Source organism: Sphaeramia orbicularis, chromosome 24 (genome assembly GCF_902148855.1).
Source record: "Sphaeramia orbicularis chromosome 24, fSphaOr1.1, whole genome shotgun sequence".
NCBI lineage: Eukaryota > Metazoa > Chordata > Actinopteri > Kurtiformes > Apogonidae > Sphaeramia > Sphaeramia orbicularis.
In genome coordinates this window covers 33,795,038-33,821,206 of record NC_043979.1, presented here as the reverse complement: position 1 = coordinate 33,821,206, position 26,169 = coordinate 33,795,038, and the positions used below count along the sequence as shown (strand labels likewise).

The following is a 26,169-nucleotide window of genomic DNA, read 5'->3' as shown; positions in this document are numbered from 1 at the left end:
AAATATTAGATTAAAAGACAGAACAACTGTACAAAAAAACAAACAGTGCTGTATGGAAGAATAAATAAAACCTAAATAAAAGACTAGAATACAAGAATAAATGAAAAAACATAAGCTGTACAATTTAAAACAAAAAAAGAACAATAAACCAATGCCAAATAAAACAACAGAATACAAATAATATATTCAAACATCTCACATGCTTTCAAAGGCCAAGGACAAAAGATGGGTTTTAAGAAGGGATTTAAAAACAGACAGAGAGGAGGCTTGTCTGATATGGAGAGGCAGATTGTTTACTGAAAATGACAAGAATATACAGAACATCATACAGTCTAAGACACAATAATCATATACTACTGTAACAGTATCTTCTCTGGTCTGCCTAAAAAGTCTATCAGACGACTGCAGCTGATCCAGAATGCTGCTGCTCGAGTCCTCACTAAGACCAAGAGAGTGGACCACATCAGTCCAGTTCCAGACTTCCAGACTTGTTCTTAAACTTAATATCTTGATTGTTCCAAATGAAATATTTATGGGGAGAAAAGTTGTGTGAGTATAGCATTAACCAAGATGATAAGAGTTGACTATGAAAGTTGGACAGTTTTACCGGTAATTTAGATATATTGTAATTGCATCTTAGCAGAAAATGCATTCTTTCAAGTGAGTTAAAAACCTGAGCAGTAATAAAGTTCCAGATTGAATTGGGATTTTTAAAGAAAAGTTTGATCCGTTTAATTTTAAAAGAAGAGTTTAGGGAGGTGAACTGTAAAGAATTTAAACCACAAGAACACAGCTTATTTATTTATATTTATTTATATCACAGCTACACTTTATATCACTGTTTCACTTTCTTTCTTTTTTTAATGCCCTGAAATGTGAATACAATCAGACGTCTTTATGCACAGTACTGTACAGGAAGCACTTTTAGAGTAGTTTCTTTAGCAATTGTCTCTTAGAGTGTATATACTAACCTTTTTGTTAACCTGGTACTAACCCACTTTTGTGTTGTGTGTTGTATGTAAGCTGCTGAATACTTGAATTTCCCCCCGGGGATCAATAAAGTATCTATCTATCTATCTATCTATCTATCTATCTATCTATCTATCTATCTATCTATCTATCTATCTATCTATCTATCTATCTATCTATCTATCTATCTATCTATCTATCTATCTATCTATCTGTCTATCTATCTATCTATCTATCTATCTATCTATCTATCTATCTATCTATCTATCTATCTATCTATCTATCTATCTATCTATCTATCTATCTATCTATCTATTTACAGTGGCCCTAATCCTCTTCTGTATGTTTGTCCAGATTTTCTACAGTTCTTCTATATTCTGCTGATTTATTATGTATAGTGTGTTTGCTCTTGCATTCTATTTTTATACTTATATTTTATTTTTACTGTCCATCATGCTGCTGCTGCACAACAATTAAGTCTATCTATCTATCTATCTATCTATCTATCTATCTATCTATCTATCTATCTATCTATCTATCTATCTATCTATCTATCTAAACCACAAGAACACAGCTTATTTATCATGACTTTTTTTTTATTATATATATATATATATATATATATATATATATATATATATATATATATATATATATATATATAATGTATTCTCTTTTTCCAAATGAAATTAAATAATAAAAAACTTATTTTAAATGCCACTCCTCATTCATCGCCACAACGTCACATATTGTTTTCACATGTCACATGGTCAGGGCCCGCTTTCTGTGCATTTTGATTGGTTTAAAAAGTTTCTAGTTTGGTAAGTCTCTATCGGTGATTGGCCGTTGGAGCTATCAGTCAATGACGTCGACCTGTCAGGCTCTGCAGTCCACCGAGCTGTGAAGTCAGACGGACAACGACTGAACGCCTGAGCTGGGAGTGTTTTATGGCTGCCTATTCAGCACGACACCCAGTAATGTGTACTATTTAAAACATCCTCGTCTTTTTTTTTTTTTTTTTTTTTTTTTTTAAGACGTGGAGAGAGCTGAACTGCGGCTGCACGTTTCACGAAAGATGTAAGCTGAGGCAAAGTCGCTGTGCTGCGCAGACGGCTAACTTTTAAGTGCGACTTCGTCAACCGAAATTGAACTTCATCGATCTCGGATGGTTGGTCTGAAAAAGCTACCCAAGCGGATGTGTAACCCGGATTAAACCCAGTAATTGAAGACGTGGGGTTTGTGTTTTTATGAAGACCCACAGGAATCGTCCGGTACAGCTGCATACTTAAACTTTTTTTCCTTCAACAGCCGTAGTGACATACATCAACGTCAGCTAATTTTAGCAAGCTAGCTAGGTGTGTTAGCCTCCATTCCAGCAGCGCAGTAGTCTGCGGCTGCACCAACTTTACAACTAATTTAGACAACTTTTTATGACAATGTCTGGTATACATTTTGTAACAGGTGGACCTTTTGCAAACACAACGAGAAAGCATAAAACATCAGTCATTTAGAAACTTTGCTAATATTCGTTGTCTGCTGATTTTTACTGCGAGCAATGTCATGAGTTTGTTTGTTTGCATCGGGTTTTAAAGGAAATCTCACAAAAACAAGTTACCCCCCAATGATGCAGCCTTTGGAAACAGTCTAACCCCGACACATAACGACCATGTTGGATCGTACAGAATAACCTCAGAAAGGAGACGAGCTTCCATGTTTTTGTGCTGATGCGAACACTTGGATCACATAAGGAAGCCTATCATTTGGCCTAGGGATTCAGTAGCTTGTCTGAAGTCTCCATCAGTTTTTGCAGCAAAATGTCGGCCATCTCTGCATCCGAGAAAGTGGACGGGTTTACTCGAAAGTCTATGAGGAAGGCCCAGAAACTGAGGAAATCCCAGGGCTCGTCTCAGTACCGGACTCAGAGCGCTCCGGTTGAGCTTTCACCACTGCCGCAGCTCAAAGGTAAGAGGATGAAGGGTCTGCTTAAAATAGGCTCCCGTGACCCACTGTGCTGTGTTGTGTCCACTAACACTGTGGATTTGCACCAGACACTCTCACTACACAGCCGATTATCTGAAAGAAGCCAAAACAAACACAACAGCTGTTTTTTTTTTTCTTCTTCTCTTCAAATCATCCCTTGAGAATCAGCTGGTTCTAAGTCCACTTTTTGCAGAAATGGAGTTAAGCATATCAGGACATTCTAAAATCATTTAAGTTTATGTCCCAAAGTGCTTAGTTCCAAGCTAAACATCTACACACACTCACACCTAGAAACATTTATTTCTATGTCCTGAGTTTTCAAATCAGGTAGTTCTGTGTCCAAGAAGGACCCAATCAGGGGCCATACCTGGATCCTGTGACATTTGCTCAAAAGTAGTTGTTAAAAATATAAAGCCAGAAACCTAATTATTTACTAGTAAGTATCAGTCATATTATGGCATAGTGTATAGATATGATTAGACGAGGAAGGTTATTATTATTAATTTTATAAGGAGAAGGGGTGGGAGTTCATAAGTTATACTTCTTCTCCTCACACCGTTTTGAATATGTATTATATGACTTATGTTTAAGTGTTTTGTTTATTTATTTTCTTCTGTTTGACATTCATGTTTGAAATAAATACATCAATCAATCAATCAATCAATCAATCAAGCAGTTCAGTGTTCAAATTTGGCATTTTTAGATGGGCAAGGCTTTCCCGGAGTCAGGTCTGAGAAGGTGGCTCATTGATAAACTTGTGTATTTGATAGTCATTTTATATTTGATTGTATGTGGCATTTTGATGCAAAATTTGGCATTTCTGGATAAGTTTTATTTTTCATCCTTTCATTCTTTCATACTAGATTTTGGTCAAGTGGCCAATATTGTCCCTGCCTCAGGTTCAAATGAGAATTTGGCTCATTTACAGACTTATCATTGATTTGATATAATCATTTTATCTGTGAATGTATATTTAATTTTGATGCAATTTTTGCATTTTATACACTTTTTTTCTAATTTTTATTTTTTATGTTGTAGATTCTGGTCAAGTGGGCAATGTTGTCCGGTGTCAGGTTCAAATAAGAATGTGGCTCATTCATTGACTTTTATCTATGAGTGTACGAAGAATTTTCAATACTCATCTTCCTCAGTCTTAAAAAGGTGGTTCATGGTGTACACATCCTTTGCCTACATTCCACAACTAATTCTCCTGCCTTTGAGGATTGAAGTATGGCTGGAAAATGGTTGTTTGCCATGAAAACTGAGTTAACACAATTTACTCAGGTACTCCAGGTGTCCTAACACGTTTATTCACCATTCTGCTTTTAATGAAAAAGGATAGATGTGCTCATTTTAGTTGTCAACCTTAAATACATGGAAAACACTAGCAAAGGATGGTTTTTAATGTTGCATTTTGTGACATCAGTATAAAATACATGTAATCACTGACTAAAACGTTCTTAGTTTGTTCATACTTTTTTTTAAAAACAACTCTGGTGGACATAGAACTTCCTGATTTCGATCATAAGTAACACCTGTAAAGGCACAAGGTCCTGTGTTGGACATAGAACATGTTGACCAGGGGCAATTTGCATACCTTGGAATCAGAAAGTTCTATGTGCATTTTTGACTTCTTATATCTCTAAGCCTATGGAGATTTAGAACATGTTAATATGTTTAGGGTACCTTCCACAGTCAACACTATTCCACACAAAAAAAGATGATTGATAACTCTCCAAATATCAGAGATCAGACAGGGGAAATTTTCAAACTCTGTTTTCTCAAAATGAGGAAAAGTGGACATAGAACCAGCTGATTCTCAAGGGATGAAATGTAGCCTTGATGAGTTGCACAAGTTCACTGCATCTGCTTTGGTTTATTGAATACTTACACTGTTAACACATGTGTTCAATTTCCCCACATACTGATGCTTACTTATAAGTTCTAACATGTTTTTATAGAAGCCCTTAAAGGCCCAGAATAGTTCAGGCTCACAGGGGGAACTGTGTTAGTGAGGAGAGCGGTGGGTACATGCTGAGACTCCACATCCTGCATGAGGTAAAGTTACTACAAACTGGAGCTACAGTATGAGGGTACAGCATGCAAACCACCATGCCAGGGATGTTGTACACTGGGGTCCTTGTTTTTGATGGTGGAAGAAGCTGTTGATAGTAAAGACACCAGTGAAGGAGGCGTTCTCTGTAAGTTTCGGGCATGTTAAGATGTTGACCTTGAATTAAGATGAATACTTAAAACTCTTATGCCATGTCACAGGTAGATCAGCTGGAAACGCTTCAGCAAAGAAGCATAAATCTAGAATAAGTTGTCTTCTTTCACTATCAGACTCGACATATTGCCAGAATATCTGAAAATTTATTTCAAGGACTCAAGACGCTTTGTCATTCAAACATGCAGACATAAAAGAACGAAATTTGTACTTGAAGCCAGGAGAACACAGTAAGATAAGAAAATAGGACAATTGAATAAATAGACACAATTAGACAAAATGTGAATGTACCAGCATTTACGCATATGATGTTTGTCATTGTAAAACACAATTTTATGAGTCAAGAAAGTCACGGTTTGTGGTAAACAAAGCAAAGAAGCAACGTGTTTTGTGTTAAACAGCTGAATGGGCTTCATCTCCTGTTGTGTGTAATGCAGGTCACCAACACTATGGCCATTTTCAGACTGGGTATCCGAGTCTGTAGGATCCCAAAGTCCACTTAATTTTATCAGTGTAAATGCAAACGTTCCATGCGTGAGTACCGTACCCGAGTCCAGCTGTGAAGGTAGTCCTGGGTATGGACTGCATGGATTCCAGTACAGAGCCTTGCCATGTGAAAGCAATCTGTACCCGAGACCGGAAGTGACCTAATCACCATGAGACCATAGACATCGCTCCTCTTGTCTCCTGAAAAAGTCTCGGATCCGCACGGCATGGGCTCACCTTACCAACCAAACCACTCGGTGATATATCAGGGACAACGAAGGTTGCTCTTCTCTTTGCCTTAAACAGGCTAACAGATAGAAAAGTATTGCCTGTGAAAAGAACAGTCTCTTGGTTGATAACGTAAGAGTTTTTCACTTCTGCATTTGTTGGATAGCTACAGAATTCCTTCCACATCGCCACCTACTGTTTCGACCCTGTAACACCCACTCGTTCTCGGGCATGGGCCGTGGTACGTGCTTGTGAACACAACATCTGCCGGAAAGGTGTGATCATATCCAGGTACAGCACGGATCCGGATACCCAGTCTTATAAACGCCTTAAAAGATCCAGTACCTTGATACATTTCACCTCAAAAAATCAGTACAAGTCTGGTCATTTTGAAGCTTCAGACACGTCTTCAGCAGCTCTGAGCAGATTGTGGCTAGAGTCGTTACAATGATGTCACAACCATGACTTTTTGTGTGTAGTCACAATCTGATAGTTCAACAGTTTTACCATTAGCTCCCACTGTCTTTACTTATATTGCTGTATTGTTTTATGAATGGACAAGTTCATGTGTGTAAATGTAGATATAATTCTTGTCTCTCACTGTCGATTGCAATGCAGATTTATTTATTTTTTCCAGAATAAATTCCCATTTTCCATTTAATGACTGCATGATTCCTCCGAAAACATTGTCCAAAATAAACCATCATCAGCTTGCCCAAATGAAAACCTTATGAGTAAAGACAAATAACTAGCCTATTACTCACATCCATGCTGCTGGAATGTTCTGTGTACCACTTCTCAAGGCTTAAAGATGGACGATAAAAGTATAAACAAGCAACAGCCTAAGAAAACAATATGTTATGTGACAGGTAGTTTGCATTTGATTGGTCATTTTGTGCAGCATGCATCTGTAACGGGCTCATCTGTGGCCTGCAGTGTGTGTTTATCATCGTGCAAGTCTAAGATGAACGGAGCACAGACCAGATAATATGGGTGACCACTATGAAACTGGAGTCTGTTATCGGTACAGGCAGATCCTTGTGTTTTACGTCAGATTTGTGTGTGGGGTGTGGGTACGGTATTCTCATGTGGCCTTTTGCCTGACAGTCACTTGTCGTATTTTTCAGTAATTATTTATAACATATATTTCATGCATATTTGTCCAATTTTCTGCACGTTCGCTGTATTTTTGTACACGTTGTGACCTTATTTCTGTGTCAGGCAGGTATATGTGTTATAGTCTATTAACAGTCTGTTGCATTTGCTGTTACCATTTGAATATTTCACATATAGTGAGTTGTTGGAGTGCAAATGCTGTGTTTCATAGATAAAAAAAGATCTCTGTGTGTTGTAGTTGTTAACATGTTTCCATGCTTGGCAGCTGTAAAACTTGTGTTAGAAGACTGTTGGCCAGAGCTGTCTGCTTCAGGCTATGTGGCTGCTGATATGAATCCAAAACTGTTAAATCTGTGGCGTTGTTGTTGTTTTCACCTTCCATTCACAATAATAAGTGCTTTTTTTATCCTCTCAAGGTGTTTCAGTTGTAGTAAAGCTAAATATAAAGTTTACAGTCATTTGAAGTGGAAAGTTTTTAAACATATCAACTTTTTCTAGCACCCGAAAGTGACCCATAATATTGGTTTCACACCTTGTTAAATAAGACGGCTCATCCTCCTTGTTTTTTGTTATAATGTCATCGTTAACAAGCCTCAACAGCTTATCAACAGTGTTTATGTTACTGGAGGAAAGAGTGCAGTTGAAGTAAGAAAGACTTGCCTGGTCAGGTATTTCAAACACGATGCCACTCCTTGTGATGCTTAAAACAAAAATCTTTCACGGATGACGTGGTATCCGCGAATGCTGTCGCACAGTTTTTTGAAAGTTTTTGCTTTGAAAACTTTCCTTCGATGCTCAGAGCACTTAATAAAAAGGGGCACAGTTTTCCAGGAAACGTCTGAAAGCACTTGATGTGATTTCACTAGTATTATCCAAAACTGACATGAAACAGCATGGCAGACGAAGCCTTGTTGACAAGAAGGGAAGTGACAGCCAAATTATCCTCCTTTTTCCCACTAAAAGCTTTTCCACAAGAAAGGAGACTTGGTAGCCAGTTATACATCAGATACACACACTGGGTTTACATGTACGATAATATTCAGCTGCTGTTGGGAATGTAGCAATTTTCTGATATTTTGTTACAGGTCATTTAAACATCATATTCCATTTGGTGATTTGCCCTGATTAAGACGTTGGATAGTATTTATTGGGCTTGTGTGCAGATTATTCAGAATATACAGCTCAGTTCAGGTTTTTACCCAGATTCTCCTACTTATTTTATCAATATCAATGCCATTGTCAATTCTGCTTCCAAATCCAATTCCTTATTGATTCTTCTATTGATTCCTGAGTGGTTTTTTTGAGTGGGAAAAAAGTAGTTTGACAGGTCACAGTGGAGTTTGTTTGACCAGCAATGTTAGCACTCATATGCAGGCGGTCGAACACATGACATTCCTGGAATTTAATTCCATGCCGGGTTGACAAATGCTTGAGCATTTTACTGGTAATCGCAACCTTACATGAAATTACAGCATTACACTGATTACACACGGCATTATTCTCATCTCTTCTGGTGAAATGTTGCCAAGCTTTGGATCGCTTTTTCCTCCATGATTCCTTGTGGTTGAAGCAGGTCAGCGGGTGATGAAATTACGAAATTTACTGCAACATGACGTAGAGACAACCAGAAAACTTCATCCTGGGAAATGAGAGAATCGTTAAGAATTGATAACACCGGAGGTGTACATTTTTGATGGAATTGATCAATCAAACTGGTTTTCGATTCCAGCCCCTACTTATAATCAGGTGATTTTGGATGTGCACATGTTTTGAAACATAAAAAATGAATGAATGTGGTTAAAGGAATTAACTACGATAGATGTTTTACATTAATACGTGGGTGTCAAACTCATTTTAGTTCAGTTCCACATTCCGCCCGATATGATCTGAAGTGAACCAGTAAAATAATAGCAGTGAAAAAAGTAAAATTGCGTTATGAAAGGGTTAGCATCTACAACGTTTCCTTAAAAATGTGAATAACATGAACAACCTGAAATGTCTTAAGAAAATTAACTGCGATTTTAACAGTATTCTGCCTCAGTTTATCATTTACACATGTACATTACAACTTACAGATCACAACAGAGCTACAAATACACAAAACATTTACTAACAGGCAGAATATTGGTAAAATTACACTTAATTCTCTTCTGACATTTCAGGTTATTCATATTTGTTCAGATTATTCACATTTTGTGCGAAAGGATAGTTTCTAAACATCAACATTTTTATACTATTTTACTTCTTGCATTAAAACGAAGAGAAAAAATTGGAATTGTCATTATTTATAGGTCATTATGGCAGTATTTTACAGGTCTGATCCAATTTGGATCATATTGGACTGTATGTGGAATATGAGCTAAAATGATTAATATCTTCGGTGTGATTTTGCATTTAACACATTCATCCTGTGGGCCGGATTGGATGCTTTGGCGGGCCGGTTTTGGCCCACGGGCCATATGGTTAACACCTGTGCATTAATAGGAGTGCTCACAAATGTTAAATAACTGAAATATTAGGCCAATTATTTTTTGTTAGTCATGTAAACCACTTTATAGGAATGTTGATTTTGGTTTTGAGGAAAAAACTGAATACAAGACTTGAGTGTTTTAACCTGAAAACAGAGATTTGGAAGTTTTGCTGACAAGAAAGAGACTTAATGAAGCAGTGCTGCAGATATTCATATCCACCGTCCCTTTGGGTTTTGTCAGTCACTATATATCCTTTCTGGATTCATTGAGCCCCTGTTACGTGACCCTTTTTGGACAAAAATGAGACGACAGCCAGATGTTCATTCAACATGGATACCGAATTGCAGGAGATTTGGTCCATGTCTCTGTTTGCAGCTGGTGTGCAGCAAAGTTTCAGAGTTTCATGCATGGGAGGATGATAATTTTCTGGAAGTTTAGCCAAAATGCTTGAATGGATGGAGATATTTTTCAGTATAAAATGCTGTTTTAACATGCATTACTGTGGATGCAGCCTAAAACATATTAAAATCAATAGGGAGATGAATTCCTTCACTGAGGCTTCCATCTGTATCTTAAACAAGACATTTGCAAGATCTGTCAATAGTGATATGAGATTGATTTTTTTTTTTTTTTAAATTTTTTTTTACAGGCCTCACAGTTATTAGCTGTCTACTAATATGCACAAGAATAGTTGACAGTTGTCATTTTAAGGTGTTAATTTCCTGATATGAAATTGGAAGATGGAGGAGGATTTTGAGTCTAGTTATGAAATGAAAAGTTAATAAACCATGATGTATCTGGTTTGTATTAACTGAGCTGTCGTGCAGGGATAGCAGTCATGCTGTTTGTGACAGTAAACGCAGTAAATGTAACCCTTTATTATATCGGTGTGAATCATGCCTTTTTAATAAGGGTTCTTTTACCTTGCCCACTCTAAGTCAGCGATGATGTTGAGTTCATCTGCACTTTCCTGCTTTTCTGGACTAACTAGACTAAATCAGGATATCTATGTGGCCAATATGTATCATGTCCTAAACGACAGGCTGAAAAGATGCTCCTTCCCTCCTGCCGTGGAGAGGTTGGAGTGATTTTGGCTCCTGTTGTGTGATAGACATTGAAAAGATGAGTCACTCAGAGACCAACCATTGTTGCCATGGTAGCCAGAAGCCTTGAGAGCAAGACATGGAAATGTTTTACTTTCCAAATACAGCCTGCTTCGTTTGGAGTGATATTTCTGTCACTGGAGTGAGATTTCTGGTTTGACCTAAGCTTAAATTTAGATGGTGCAGTGGTTCTAGAACCTAAAATGTACCAAACCTACAATTCATATCACTCAGGAAGCGCATTGATTTAATTTCCATCTTTTGTTCTTGCATAAATAGTCATAAAACGGTAAAGAGAAACCTTTGATTTTTAACATCACTGATTCATGCTACCCTAAAGTATTGCTACTCTTTTCTGCAGTGCATTTACTCTTAATATTCTATCAATAGGATTCCATTTAATCATGAATGTAGTTACTAAGTGAAGATTTCAAGCAATTACATGATTGATTGAGACACGTTTAGACTCTGTGGTATGATATTTACTTTGACCATCGACAGCTTCTCTCTGTGTCTGTTCTTTTTATAGTTTACGCACCATTCCACAATCCTAGATACACACCTGACATACATGCAGTCACCATGGCTTTTCCAATCTGTTAACATGTTCGCCAAAATGAAAAATCAACAGGTAACGTGACAAGCTTGCAACATGTAGTCATTGTGTTTCAGGCCTAATATTGATAGAGAAGCTACATTTAGAACCACATCCTCAGACCCTGCATGTATACAGTATACTACATGCTCCTTACTACTGTAGGGAGTAGTGTAATGTATATGTATGCAATATGTAGCGTGTTCCAGGCATGATACTGATATAGAAGCAACATTCAGAACTTGATACTTGGAGACTGCGTACTACATACATATGTACAGTATACTACATGCTACTTCCTATTGTAGTATAAAAAGCAGTATGCAATATGTGAAATTGCTGTAGTTCTACATAGTCACATGACCACCAGGCTTGTAAGATCACCATGGAAACAGTTACATGGTAGCTGCTGGCAGGCATTTGGGTACTTCCATGAAACTGGTACCTAAAAGCAGGACAGAGGGGCTAAAAATTCAAACAAGATGTAGACTAATGTTATGAAGCAAGGTTGGAAGCACTTTGGGTCTATTTTAAAAATAAATCGTTACTGAGATAAAAGAAACTATTTTTCAGATATAACACATTTTTATTTGAGTGGGTTACATACGAAACCTGGAATGAGACTGCTGATTCATGAAAAACCTGCATGTCTGGATGAGAAAAGCAAGTAGGATCGTCAAATTTAACACAGTGTCTTTATTTATAGCGCTATATAAGACCATTTACAGCCATGTTTTCCAGATCAAATGCACTGACACTTAGGTAACTTTTTCTGTCTAAATTTTGGTCCTATTTTTGGTCCCAACATTTTATTAAAAATTCATTAATTTTGGGATGGCTCAGAGCCAGAGTGTAATTTTTTTTTGCATTTATCTGTGGTTGTCATTAGGTACATCCTGGGGGGGAAATATGTCTAAATTTCTCTTTTATTATTGGGTCTAAAAATCTGGCAAAATGCCAGATACTAAAATGAACCCAGTTTCATGGAAAGACCCATTTGCACAATTTTACATTACCTTCTTACATTGATATCGATTTCCAGATGTGAAATCATTCATTTCAATGCTGATTTTGGCTGTTAAGCTGATTTTAGTGTTTCAGACTGGAAGAGTCTGCTATTTTTTTGCCCAAAATCCATACGTGAATGAAAGCGCATTGTAGCTAATTTTGGGAACAAAACTCTGTTACAGGTTAGAACCAATAAGAAAATGCAACATATCACATACCTGTAAACATTGTGAATTTTGGCTCTGCTTATCGGTTTGTAAATGTGGATTCATATGCAGCTACCTAATATATTTTGCCAAATGGGAGTACGCCTAATACCACAGATAAAGTCTTGAAAGGAAAACACTTTTAGACCAGTAGAGTATAAAACAAATGAAATTGCATACTCTAAATGGCTCCAAACTGATCTGTATCTTGTGTTATTTTCATTTATTATCCACTACGACATATGTTACTATTAACTTTTTGAATGTTTTACCCTTTAAAGGAAAGCACAGAGCTAACATTGTCATGAGCGCCTTATCACAGCACATCGTGCAATAGCAAGTTTATGTACCTAACCCTTGTAGTTGCTTGTCTCACCTACAGCTTATGGATGTTTATAGGCGCCCACCCACTGTTTTTGCCTAAATTTCCTGAGTGGAGAGAAGTGTAATGCACCTTAAACACTAGTTTCAACCTGTCATTAAACAAAAGGTGAAGAAAATTAATGTCAAGTGTTGTGGAATACAACACTTTGTGTAGCTATCTCAAGTAGTGTCTCTTTTTTTGGTTGCTTTTGTCTTGTTTAATCCAGTATTGCATTACTTCTGTAGTGGTTCGTCACTGTCACTTTATGAAAACGTCTGTTGTATTGGCGTATTGATTGACAGATGTACAACACAGTCTGTTTCCATGGTGTCTGCCACCAGAGGGTGAATCAATAAATAATTTTCTAGGAAACAAAAGGACAGAGCCTCTGTGTTGGACTGCACTGGTGTTCGTCATAGTGTAATTGTGGCCCCTGGCAGGTTAGGATTTGCTTGCACCTTTCTGTACAAAACTGCTGTCTCAACTTTATTCCGTGCCTGCAGTCTGCTACTGCTGGAAGACGTGGGTTGTGTGAAGCTCAGCTCCCATAATGACCAGCTGCAACTCAAGCTGGGCAGTATTACATAATACATTTATATAAACTAAAGATGGATTTGGCAGTATAGAATCCCTCCTCACAGTTTAATACTGCTCAAACATCCATGACAGCACTTCCTTAAGTAGGTATATTCAACATGGAAATTGTGATTGAGTCTCATTTCTTCTTGTACAGCTGCCCAGTTTGACAGCAGTTTGTTTCACTTTCTCTAGATTCACTTTAGCAGCTTGTGGATAAATAGTCCTCAGTTACAGCATCTCTGTTACAGCAAATGCTTAATATGCCGTCAAACTTGATTTATCTTATAAATCAGCAGCTATTCAATGGACAAGATTAGTGCTGCAACAATGAATTGATTAAATGGATCCAAATCGATTCTTAAAAGAGTTGGCAATGAATTCGGCAATCGATTCATTGGGTCTTGAGCACATTGGTATTGAGGCATATGGGTAGTGTAACAGGAAATCACAGAGCAGCATGTCTGAGGCTTTGGATGCCAGACAGATTTTTACAGCTTTACATTATGTTCCCGGTGACCACGACAGCCCTGTTTGCCCGAAACAAAGTGCACTGTTAATGTAACAAAACTTGAATATGGAGAACAAAATGGTCAAAATCCCATGGCACACTACGTTTCCGGCAACCGAGGCTGTTGTGGCCCCCGGGAACATAAACCTAGCTTAAGATGCACTACGTGTCTTGATTATTTTAGCCTGCTAGCTAGTTAGACACTATTGTCATAATTATAATGTTTTTATCCATCTCCATTTATCAGGCCACCAGACTAACATTACCTACCGGAGCTGGTTGAAGATTATAGCTTGCTAGTCTCTAGCCATAACTAGTCTCGGTAGTGGGCTAGTCCTCGTTAACTATACCGGAAGACATTGCGGGGATGTAATCATCAGTGACCTTTCTGCAACCTATATTGCTTTGGGTTAAATACCTATCATTGAGAATTGAGTCTTTTGTGTTTATCCGATGAATCGATTAGTTATTAAAATAATCTACAGATTAATCGATTATTAAAATTGTCATTAGTTGTAGCCCAAGACAAGATCATCTAAAGCTGCTTATGTCAGAAGTTCTGCATGAGAAACATTCACTACATGCAGAATTCAGGCTTTTATTAGCATGCAAATATGTGGTGTCGCTTAAAAAGGAAGTATATGCTGATGCTGCATACTTCTGTGCACATACACTGTACTCGGTTTGACATAAGTTGAAAAATAGTGAGGCCAAACGCAAATTTATATCGTGGTATATGCACGTCTCAACTTGTGTATAATTAACGCATGTTATTCGGTAGCCCCTGTTGTCAAGAAAGAATAAATGTGTATCATGTAACATTTGACAGAAACTCTTGCAACAGAGCAAATGAGCTCCACACTTACTCCTCGTGAATAAACAACAGTTCCCCTCTCTTGTGCAGCCTTTCTCCATTTTCTGAGGACTTTTTGACAGCTACAGTGTATATAGTACCTCAGCTCTGTCTTCAGTGCACCCCGCCTCAGGCTAGTACCTTTCCAGCATCTGCTTTCCACCCACCTTGTGGCCGTCCTCCATTGCCTCAAATATAAAACTAAGCTCTGGCAGCTTGAGGAGAGGAATAGTGTGAAAGTGTCTTTATGAGAATGTAAGGACCCGAGGAGCCTGTGATGTGAAGGTAGACCCCAACGTGTTGAAATGTCCTAGCCCAAGTGAAATGTCCGAGGCGTCTGGCCGACTGGTTTGTTCACTCTGTACATGCACAACTCTGACCTCCCCTGGAGACCATCTGACATTCATCTTTCTCAGCAACTGTAACACATGCTCAAGTTTCACAGGAACACACAGAGGTAATGTGAGTAAAGTAACACTTGGATTCTCGGACACAGTCGAGAGTTATGGCTTTCTGCCTTTTGTATTTCTGTTTTTCTTTTCTCTTTAAATGGACACAGGATACTGGTTTTGGTGTTGAATGGGCTTGTAATGAGAAACCAGTCATCAGAGATTAGTTGGTGTCCTGAGTCGTCACAGATAGTGATCCAGTTGAACTCGACTGTTTATAGGTGCACCACTATCCCAGTTATTAGCCTTATCCTGGTTTTGATCAACACAGCGAAATCTGGTCCTTTAAATCCCTGTATACATGATAAATAGTGGTATCCCAGTTACTGATTACTGCATACTGTGTGCCCAGACACCAGTGATGTTTACAACACAATCCAGCAATTTAAGCTGACATTCCTCTAACTGTTAATTTCAATAGGGGCATTGCATTGTGGTCTATGTCAGGTATGTGGAATAAGAGCAACAGGCAGTATTAAAGATGCTACCACTGTTGTATGGGACAAATGCCATTTTTCTGCTACGTGGAACCAGCTCGACTCGGCTCAGCTCGGTATTCCTGGAGACCGTTTCCATTACAGAATACTACTGACTTTACAGTACCTGGACATCATAGCGATACAGCGCGTTATTTCCGTGTCGCCTGTTCAGAAAGTTGCTGATAAACTTGCTCGTTACGTGTTGTCTCGTCTGAATTTTTACGTCAGCCACCAAAGACTGAATCTCCTCGACCGACCATGGTGTAGTTTTTGGCTGTTGTTATATGGATTAATGTACCGCTATATTTACTGTCCTCTTCCGCATCCGTTTTTTGTAAAATGGCGGGTCACAGAGAAAACTGTCTGACCAATCAGTGGTCTCCAGTGTTTATACGTCACGGGTTTAGTATCACTTGGAACCTCGGCGGAGGTGATACCAAAAAACTAGTACCGGGTACCAGATTCCAGGTCCTTTTTTGTGATGGAAACACAAAAAGGCAGAGTGAAGTTGAGCCGGTACCATGCAGTGTAAATGCGTCAATAGACCAGTGGATTAAAATATGCAGACCGGTGGTGTAACAGTGTACTCGTTTGTACCGAACCATTTCGGTTTGGGGCCTTCAATACAATATGGAGGTGTCCCGAACGAATACATGTAACCTATATGAAGAAAGCAAACACTTACCTTAAGTTTTCACATGAACCTTGAAGTATGACACACACAGTATGAGCAGGGTGGCTGCAAGCAGAACCCATGTGCAATGTATGATATTCTAGAGGGATGTTTTAGCGGTACACGCACCGTACACATGTTGAACATAAACCAGCATGGCAGATCAGAGCAGCGTCACAGGTACAAAGGCAGAGTTGGAAGACCCTCCATCTTCTTTAAGGTCTCAGATTTGGGAGCATTTTGGAGCAATGGCAACATTTCACTGTACCGAAAACATATCAAACCAAGGACCCCTGTACCAAAAACTAGGGCTGCATAATATTGGAAAAAACTGACATTGCAATTTTTTTTAACCCTGCGATATATATTGCGATATGAAAAAATTCTCTGGAGTATATAATAACTGTGGTGCTGACGTAAATGGTCAAAGTAATTAGCTGTGTTTCCTCTCGTGGCAACAGGTGCAAGGCACTATTGTCACAGAACACATGTTTCAGTATCATCCTTCTTGTAGCTGAAATAATTCCAGATAACTGACATTGCTTTTCTTTATGGCACCAAGTCTTCGTTAACGGTGATTTTCTCTTGTGTGTTGCTAATTTTTCAATATTGTTACCAGCGATTCACTCCCAACTGATTAAAAATGATTGTGATTGGTGGATCGCTGCATGCAGTGTGTGTCAGGTACCCAGGTTGAAATTAGATGAGAACACGTTGCCTTCATTTGCCTCCTACATTGCAGGACCTGCGATGTGACCAGTGCGCACATGTACGTCGTGATGTCGATGCTCAAACGATATATTGTGCAGCTCTATCAAAAACATACCGAACCAAAATTTTTCTGTACCGTTGCACTCCTAATGCAGACCATGACTGTGAACTGGCATCATTGTGACAGAGTTCGATGTACCTGAGTGGACAGAAAGTTTTGTATGACTGTTTGTTTCATTACTGTTACATTCCACTCTGTTTTTTTTATGCGACACCAGGCCTGTGCAGGTTGTCAACAGCTGTCAGGAACTGGAATGAGATATTGACATGCACAAGTATCTTTGTATCTTTTGGAATACTCTGGTTAAGGTCATACAGAGTTTACAAAACTAAAGTAAAGGCTGATTCAGGTATCATCAGGATATGATAGTTATATGCACAAATGATGATGAAAAAAATCTCAAAATAACATGGAGGGAACATTGCTGGAAAAATATAACTCAATTTGTCATAACACCTAAAATTACAGCTAAATATGTGTCCAGAGTTCATCCTTGTTGGAGAGAATGTGGAGATGTAAATCATGCACATGTCTTTTGGTTATGTCCTAAACTTGCATCATTCTGGGATAATATATATTCAGCAATTGTTAAGATATTGGGTTATGCAATTCCTAAAACATGTTTGGTGATGTATTTTGGATGTATTATTGGTAAGAATGTAAAAAAAAAAAAAAAAAAGATATTTGTTTAAAATACTATTAGCAGCCTGTAAAAAGGCTATTACTGAAAAATGGTGCAGATTAGAACCACCTACAACTAACGACTGGGTACAAACTGTGAATGGAATGTTTGAGATGGAGATTCTGACGCATAGACTGAGGATTCAAGAAAAACAGTGTCATGATAAATGGAAGAAATGGACAGTTTTCATTTCACCATCACATTACTAAAAACAATTGTTAGTCACAAGATTTATTATGGTCATTGTATCCCAAATGTCCCCTGTGATTGTTTTGTTTTGTAATGTACAAAAATCAAACAACAAAAATAAAGTAAAAAAAAAAATTGAAAAAATTGAAAAAAACTAAACAACCATAATAGACGGTTCCTTTTTTTTAACTGTCAACAACCTTCAGTTTCTGATGGGGAGATTTTGCTGTATGTGGCCTGATAGGAAGTCAGGGTGAGTCATGATTTACCTCTCAGCATGATCACATAGTTTCTCCTAAATACCATCCACTGACAGATGCAATTTCCTCACTACCACTTACTACTTGCTGTGTTGTGTGACCCTCACCGTGCACAGCTCATGATACTAGACGGCTCCGTGTTCCACTCTGGGGGTCCTCTAGTCATTGTTGTGCCAGCATTGTTTTAAAGTGCACTCTAAACAAATGCACAGAATCCAAATGAAATAGTTCATCATACCAGCTCACCCAACCAGTCCAGCAGCTGCAGTGTGACCTACGTGGCGTCACTTTGTCATGCATTAATGGCCACATTTGGCCTACAGTCGTCTGTCACTCCTGTTTTATTACAACTCAGCAGACATATTCTGCACATGTTGAGGCTCATGTCCCTTTGTGCGTGATGTATTAAGATATTTTCAGTCTTGTGATACCAGGAGGGTGTTTTCCTCTTATGTTTTGGATTAAAAGACTGTGTGACTGTATTATGCATAGTACATGTGAGGGTATACAGCGCCAGAGCAGATATAACATTTGAAGCCTTTTACTGTCCTATTATGTTATGTTTTAGCTGTTGCATGCAGTCTGGAGACCCTTTTTAAGAGATTAAATGTATGGGTTGCATTTCAGTTCACTCTGATAAACACTGACATGTCTAAGCTTTCAATGAGACCTTGTTTTTGTTGTGATTTCTCACCTGTGGCTTGACGTCTAAAGTGAAATCCATCCCTCTGATTAGGTTGTATAAGCACCACGAGGTGAATCTGTGGCAGTAAGTGTAAGGTAGTAAGAGAAACTAAGCCGTCTGTCTACAGAGGTCACCTGACCTGCATACTTTCCTTCAGTTTGTTTTGGGCTCTTTCTGCTTGGCTGTAGTTCTGTGAAGTGTTGATGGGCACGTAGAGGGCATGCACTAGTGCCAGGCAGTTTTCACGTAGTGAGTTGAGGTTTCTCTGAATATGTTAGTCTATATTTACAGTGAAGAGGTCAAAACTGCCATCATGGTGATTGTTTTTTTTTTTTTTATGTTCATTCTGTAAATCTGATTCTTATCAACTCTTACAGTCGCAGAAAAAATTATTAGGCCAGCAAAAGTCATCAACAGCAACGGTTATGCAATCAAGTACTAACTCCTGGGTGTATCATGTGACTTAAACAGACAGAAAAGAAAGTATGGACTGTTTTTGGCAGTACAATGCCAAAGCTATTGATGTAAGAACTTAAGTGATTTTGGTTTTTATCAAGAAAACCATGGAAAATGGCCAGATATCAGCTCTGAAATTAAACAACTGTGAGCTATTTTTGTTGTTATCATTATATTTGTCCAAACAAATGTACCTTTAGTTGTACCAGGCATTAAAATGAACAAGAAACTGAAGAAAACAAGGCTGGTCTAACAGTTTTTTTCTGCAACTATATAAAGTTTAATGAGTTGAAACATTCCCTTTTGGTTGGCCAACTGTGTTTTTAGAGTGGAGGGACAATATGGTATTTGTACATCATAGCAGTATTAAAAGTACACATTCAGGTCAAACACTCATTTCTACCTGGCCTGCATAAAGTTTATGTTGCTGTTCTTATGCAGTAGTATATATAAAGAGTGAAATGTATATCTTTTAAAATTTTTGTTGCACTGAGTTTCTATGCTTGTTATAACTGGACATTCTTATTTTATTCATACTGCACTTGAGACATGTATAACCCAAGACTGGAGTATATTCTGTTGTGAGTATTATATTTTTCAGAGCATAACATTGCATTTTATGGTACTGTATCTGAGCATAGTATTGTAGGATCAATAAAAAACACTGTTACACTTTTAGTCTGTTTTGTTATCATGAAAATACACAGATCGCAGATCATGTTGAAATGTGGAAATTTATTCCAATTCATTAAAACATGAACTCATAAAACTGAAAATGTCTAGAATTAATTTGATAGAACACACAAAGGATCTTTAAATTGCAGCATTTTTCTAATTATATAATGACAGGCTGACAGTGTGATCCCAAATGTGTATATGATTCAATTAACTGTGCCACTCTAACCTTTATGTAACATAATATGAGGAATAAAAGCAGTTCTTTATTGTGAATTTATCATTTTGATCAGACTCTTTCACCAAGCTCTTGATTCTGTTTAATTGCTCTGGTGCAGTCTGTGTTGCATTTCTTCCTCCCACGACTGCTGACCTCTGCTGCAGTAAAAAGCAGCGACACGTCCATCAGTGCTATGAAACACAGGATGCTAAAATGGAAAATTGTTGCATAACTGCAGTTATCAGACTGCACTGTGGTCATTATGCTTTCTGTTAACATGCAGCACAAATGAAAACTACAGTGCGCTGATAGTGCTTTGTGCTGTTTTGAACTTTACTCTGCAAATGGACTTTACTTTAGGCAGTACAGTCACTTCCGTGCACGGTGAGGTTTGCATTCAGATGCATTTGCTGCAGTGTAATCTTTCTAGTAAGAATAAATTCACCACATAATTTCTTCAAAGTGCTTTTTGTGTGCTGTGGTTGAAAAACTGAGATCATATTTCCTGTGTTTCTCACCAAATCAGAAATTTGCCTTGTGTTTTGCACAAAAAATATCACTTGGAAACCAAAAAGATTCAGACAAATGTAGGAATATGACCCACATGTTAAATTAACTTAAATGTGCAAATTATGGCATATTTAAGCAGAATATATCATCACCACCGCTGTGCATGATGGAGCCAACCTAACAAAAGCAGCATAACGTTAATGTCTTGGTGACAAACCAATGTGGAATTCACCCATTTACAGTGGGTTAAGAAATAGTTACTACCATGAAAAAGAGCAACAAAACTCCTCAGAGTTTGAGCAACATTTGGTTTCTTCATAACAGAAGGCGGTAACAGCTGGAGTCTGGTGTTGCTAAACAGAAACAGCTGCTGTGTTTGAGAAATGACTAGGTTTTGTGTGTGACATTCATACACACATCCATAACATGCATGGAGCTTTTATACACTTTTTTTCTTTGCAAAAGTTCCTCTTCTTTTCAGTCCTGTTTTATAATACTTGACTAGTAGTGTTATGCAATATCTGTGTGGCGCGTTCTTGGTAAAATCTGAAGTTATGGTACATTTTGACATTTCTGACATTATTATTATTATTAGCCTCCATATAGAAAATGCCAGAAGCACTAAAGCTCACTATGCTTACTACAGTCACATGCGTTTAATCTGTATCCAGTGATATTCTGGTATCTACATTGAGCATTTGGTGATTGTATGTTGCTTCAAATTGTCAGGTTTAAGTCGATTTTTAATGTGCGGGACAGAGCCAGGTTCGCTGTTTGATCTTGTTTCCAGTGTTTGTGCTAAGCTACACTAATTGGCTGCAGCCTTACACTTAATAGTAATGCCTGTCGGCTCTTCTTAATTTCAGCGTGATTATTTTAGACTTGGTGTCTGATGTCTCAAATACTTTTTTTGTTTTTGCTCTCATATGTATCTTCTAAGCTGAAATGGAAATGTTTTTCTTCCTTGTCAAGGACCCTGAGGGATTTGTGCACTAATGCATCTATGTCTGAAAGGCAAAAATAGCTTCACATTGGGAAAAGCATTGACATGTCAGACTGTGTCTAACAGGCCCAGCCATCTTTGCTCCTCCTAGGGGAATAAAAACTCCCTCTAAAGAAATAGAAAAGATGCTTGGATTGTTTCCATGAAACAGTAAAGGAAACAGAGGTCCTCATCTTATGCATGATCGTGACTAGGGCTGGGAATCTCAGGGTATGTCATGATACGATACACAATACATGGCTCATGATAATATCTTGATATGGCGCTGCTGCCATTATCAATATATTGCTCTTAATAACCTACAATATATCCATGTGTTTATAGGGGTGAAATAAACAAACAAAATTTCATAGTTTATATTTTGCAGCATAATTTAACCAGAGTACAAACAGCAATTGTGCAAAAACAATTACACTGTTTTAGTGCAACATAACTGTAAATAGGATTTATTTTAGGTGTCTGACAAACAGTGACCCTATTTTAAACTGATTCAGAAAACATGACATCTCATGTCTCTAAAGTATGCATATTTGTTGTGCTGCCCCGTCTATCGTACTTTTTTGAGACAGTTCATACATACTGCAGAGTCTTCATCCAGCTTTGTCCCATCCACACTATAAAACTCAGAGTCCACACTTTTGATTTAAATGATACCGGTGCATTTTTCAGTTTAACTTCACTGCTCGAGTCCGCCATATTAGTGCCGTTTTTTTTCTTTGGTTTTCTTTCTTCTGTGACTTCAGCCTAATTTTCAGCCACTCGTGCAAGGAGCACCCCCTGGATGACATGTAAAACACAACTCACTAAGGATGAATGATAAAAGAAGTTTACAGCGGCTATATTTTAATATAATAATAATAATAATAATAATAATAGAAAAAAATTATACGCAGCAAGAGCGCATCAATAATCCATCGTAAGATTAGATATCATGATATCACTCCTAATCATGACTTATAAAGCAGTTTTGCATTGGAAATACATGACAAATCCTTACAAGCTGTATTTACACTGAATACAGAGCACTATACTGTACACGTGTTGTTAATAACAGCACTAAGGCTGGAGGGGTGTGTCATGATCCTTTTTTATTTCCAGTTGTCCTTTGATAGGGTATACTTTGGAAAATTGGCATTTAGGCAAAGCAGCGAAACCTGGTTTAGTTTCACTGAGGTGTTGGGTTCATTCATTGCATAGCAGGCAGCGGTGTGACCTGGAGCGTTCAGTTGCATAAGTACATAGTCAGCTGTCAACACGACTGGAACATTTCCACTAGGTGTGAGACTGATTGTGATTTTTTTTTTTTTTTTTTTGGCTGTGCCTCACTCGGCTGTGTGCCGTGTTGCACGGTTTTCTAGGGTAATGTCTGCTCAGTTGCATAATATAATATAACTCATTGTGAACTCCATTAGACCACATCGGACCCTGACTTCACTCCTGTGGCTTTACATATGCATATGTTCACATGTTGTTTTGAGACAGAGGTACCAGTAACTGTATATGAGTGTCACTAGCTACTGTAAGTGTGTAAATAACAGCTTCACTGAATTCTGTGTAATATGACACTGACACACAAATGCATTATAGGAAATAGTAGAACTGAAATTTGCTGATTAACAACTAAAACATTTTGAATTCAACATTTTCTTTACATTTTAGTCAGTAATTAAGTTGTAGTGTAATCCTAGTAATAATTCCACTAATGTCAGAAAACTGCGTTTCTGAAAAGGCTAATATGCTTGTTTGATCCACATTCCAAAGATTGTCAGTTTACAATCTTAAAGGAGTAAAGAAACCAGAAAATGATCAAATTTAAGGGACTGAAATCTGAAAAATGTGAATGTAATTTTATAACGCACATTAATCCTAATAAACACCTTTCTGGCATTTAGGTGGCACTGAGATCTGTCTACTGAGACTGCAGATGAAAAATAACCTTGGCTAATGGGCACATCAACAGCAGTGTTTATTAATGTGCCCTGTTAAATACAACATCAAATCAAGAACCGTTACTTTGCCATTGAAAACTGGAGCATATAGTTGAGAATTTGAAATGGTTATATTGGTGTTATTTGCCTTGTTTGTTCTAATTAACTGAATTTTGATGACCAAGGAACAAATGTCTTACAAGAGTGAAAGTCAAACAGTGGAAAACCATGTAGAGTGATGCAGAAGATTCTGACAATTATACAGAATAATTATGGTTATCTCAAATAATCATAAACAGGTGATCATGTAATAATTGCGATTGGCCTAGAATTTAATAGAAACACAAAAGTGTCATTTATACATCTACATATGTTATGACATCTCTTAGCAGTATCATTTGCAGTAATGTACTTCACTGTGTGTCAACAAGTGTTCTAGATGGCAGCTATATTTGCATAACCTAACAGCCTCTTGGTGTTGGGTTCTCGAGGTGCTGTAAATCAGACCTGCAGAGTTGGCTTTGCCTCTTAAATATTCTCCTCCTACATTACAGAATGACGGCTGTGTCTACAGCGATGAGCTGGTGCTGAGTTGGAACAGGACATCACTGTACAGTGTGTCACTGCATTTCTGAACGGCTGCCAAATGCTGTTTATGGCTTAGCCGGGGTCAAGTTTGACAGCTCTAATAACCCTGAACGCACTCACCGTCTAATCCATAAAAGGCTTTACAATCAAAGCCGAGAATGACTGGGCCCACTCTGTGTGGCAAAATGCTTTGTTCAGTGTGTCTCTTTAGTTGTAATAGTGTGCAATCCACCAGCTGACTGGAACAGTTGGAATATTTAGAGGGGTTTTTGTTGTGGTGATGGATGTCTTTTAGTCCCATAAACTCAGTGTGTACTGTAATTAACTGATGTCAAAAACAAGAATTATTCCAAAGCACAGTCATATTCCACTATTCACTAGTTCCTACACCACACCACCCATGAAAACATTTGCAATATTCCATTTCTTCGGCTTGTTAGCCTGTTCTGTTCTGCTGATTTGCACAATAATCCTCCTTTTGTGTGTTTTCAGATGCCCCCTCTACAGAGCAGCAGGAACTGTTCACCCAGAAGCTCCAGCAGTGCTGCATGCTCTTTGACTTTTTCGACTCTGTGACAGACCTGAAGAGTAAGGAGATCAAGAGGGCCACGCTCAATGAGCTGGTCGACTATGTTTCCACCAACAGAGGGGTGCTGGTCGAATCTACGTATCCAGAGATCACAAATATGGTAAGGATATCTACCGAGTGTTTTTTGAGATACAACAACAAACAGCAACAACCTCAGCTCTGAGTGTTTGTCCTGTGCACTTGTGCAGGATTAAAACACAACAGGGGCTGATCATTTGTCCACACTGGGAATGTCATATCAGTAACATTTGAGATATATTAGCAGCTTCTTTAAGCTAAACCCAAGACTGGATTTCAGTATCAACACTTATTTCCTGCCCTATTATTTACACATCAGTTCCATCTAAGGCTACGCTCAGACAGCAGGTCTTAATGCACAATTTGGATTTTTTTTGTGAAATCCGATTTTTTTGTATGCTCATTATAGCGCATATTACACATTAAATGCGACTTCTATCAGTTTTGAGTATGAACTGAATGTGACCCTGAAGTGACCCCCATGCACAAAAGAGGTCCTGGCGTAATACGTGACCATGCAGTCATGCACTGTGTTTACGTAAGTAAATATGTTTTTCCCGCTGCTCGTCCATCTGGGATGCAGAATTGTGACGTTTGTTGCATTTCAATGATGTAAAGGTCAGATAAATGCAACCTGGCCGTTGAGACTGAAGTCACGTTGCAAAATATCATATATGTATCAGATTTAGGACCACATATGAAAGTGGCCTGGGTCAGATTTGTGCTGTTCAAACTGTCTTTAACAGATCAAATACAGGTCACATATGGGCAAAAAATTGGATTTGGACCACATATGCCTTCACTCTGAACGTAGCCTAAGTACAACATCAACTACACAAAAACAGAAGCAGATGAAGACTCTTGTCTGCTGTATTATCTTCTAAAACACTGAAGCAGACAAATGCAAGATTACTGCCCCAAACACTTGACAACTTCATATTTCTGTTTTTTAGTCCACCATTGTAGATGTCCATAATATTTTCAGTTCAGCGGACCATGTAGGACATATTCCGTCTTCATACTATTAATCGCCTGCCTGTTCAAACCTCCACTCAGACTTTAGTGAACAAGTTCCACTACATCCTATAATACTCTCTAGATCTTTAAGGGGGGCTTTTTTGACAAATATGGAGTTGTCACAGTGCAAGACATATTTCCTGCAGACATGGTTTTTTAACATTTCAGTTCATCCTGCTTTGACTTTGTTGTAGATGTAATGTATAATGCCTTAGCCACAAAAATTGGGCAAGAAGCTCTTTGCAAAAGGCCGGTACTGCTGCCTTTTTAATAGGCTCTGGCT

At 38.1% G+C, this 26,169-nt stretch overlaps 1 protein-coding gene across 1 annotated transcript in view; it reads left to right on the top strand.

The window, feature by feature from the left end:
* Nucleotides 1-1,867: 1,867 nt before the first annotated feature.
* Nucleotides 1,868-26,169, top strand: part of ppp2r5a (protein phosphatase 2, regulatory subunit B', alpha isoform) — a 68,784-nt gene continuing 44,482 nt past the window's right edge. The window contains exons 1-2 of the mRNA XM_030127795.1: nucleotides 1,868-2,931; nucleotides 24,755-24,951. Coding sequence (XP_029983655.1) covers nucleotides 2,784-2,931; nucleotides 24,755-24,951 — 345 coding nt within the window. The 5' untranslated portion in view covers nucleotides 1,868-2,783. The remainder of the gene's footprint in view (nucleotides 2,932-24,754; nucleotides 24,952-26,169) is intronic.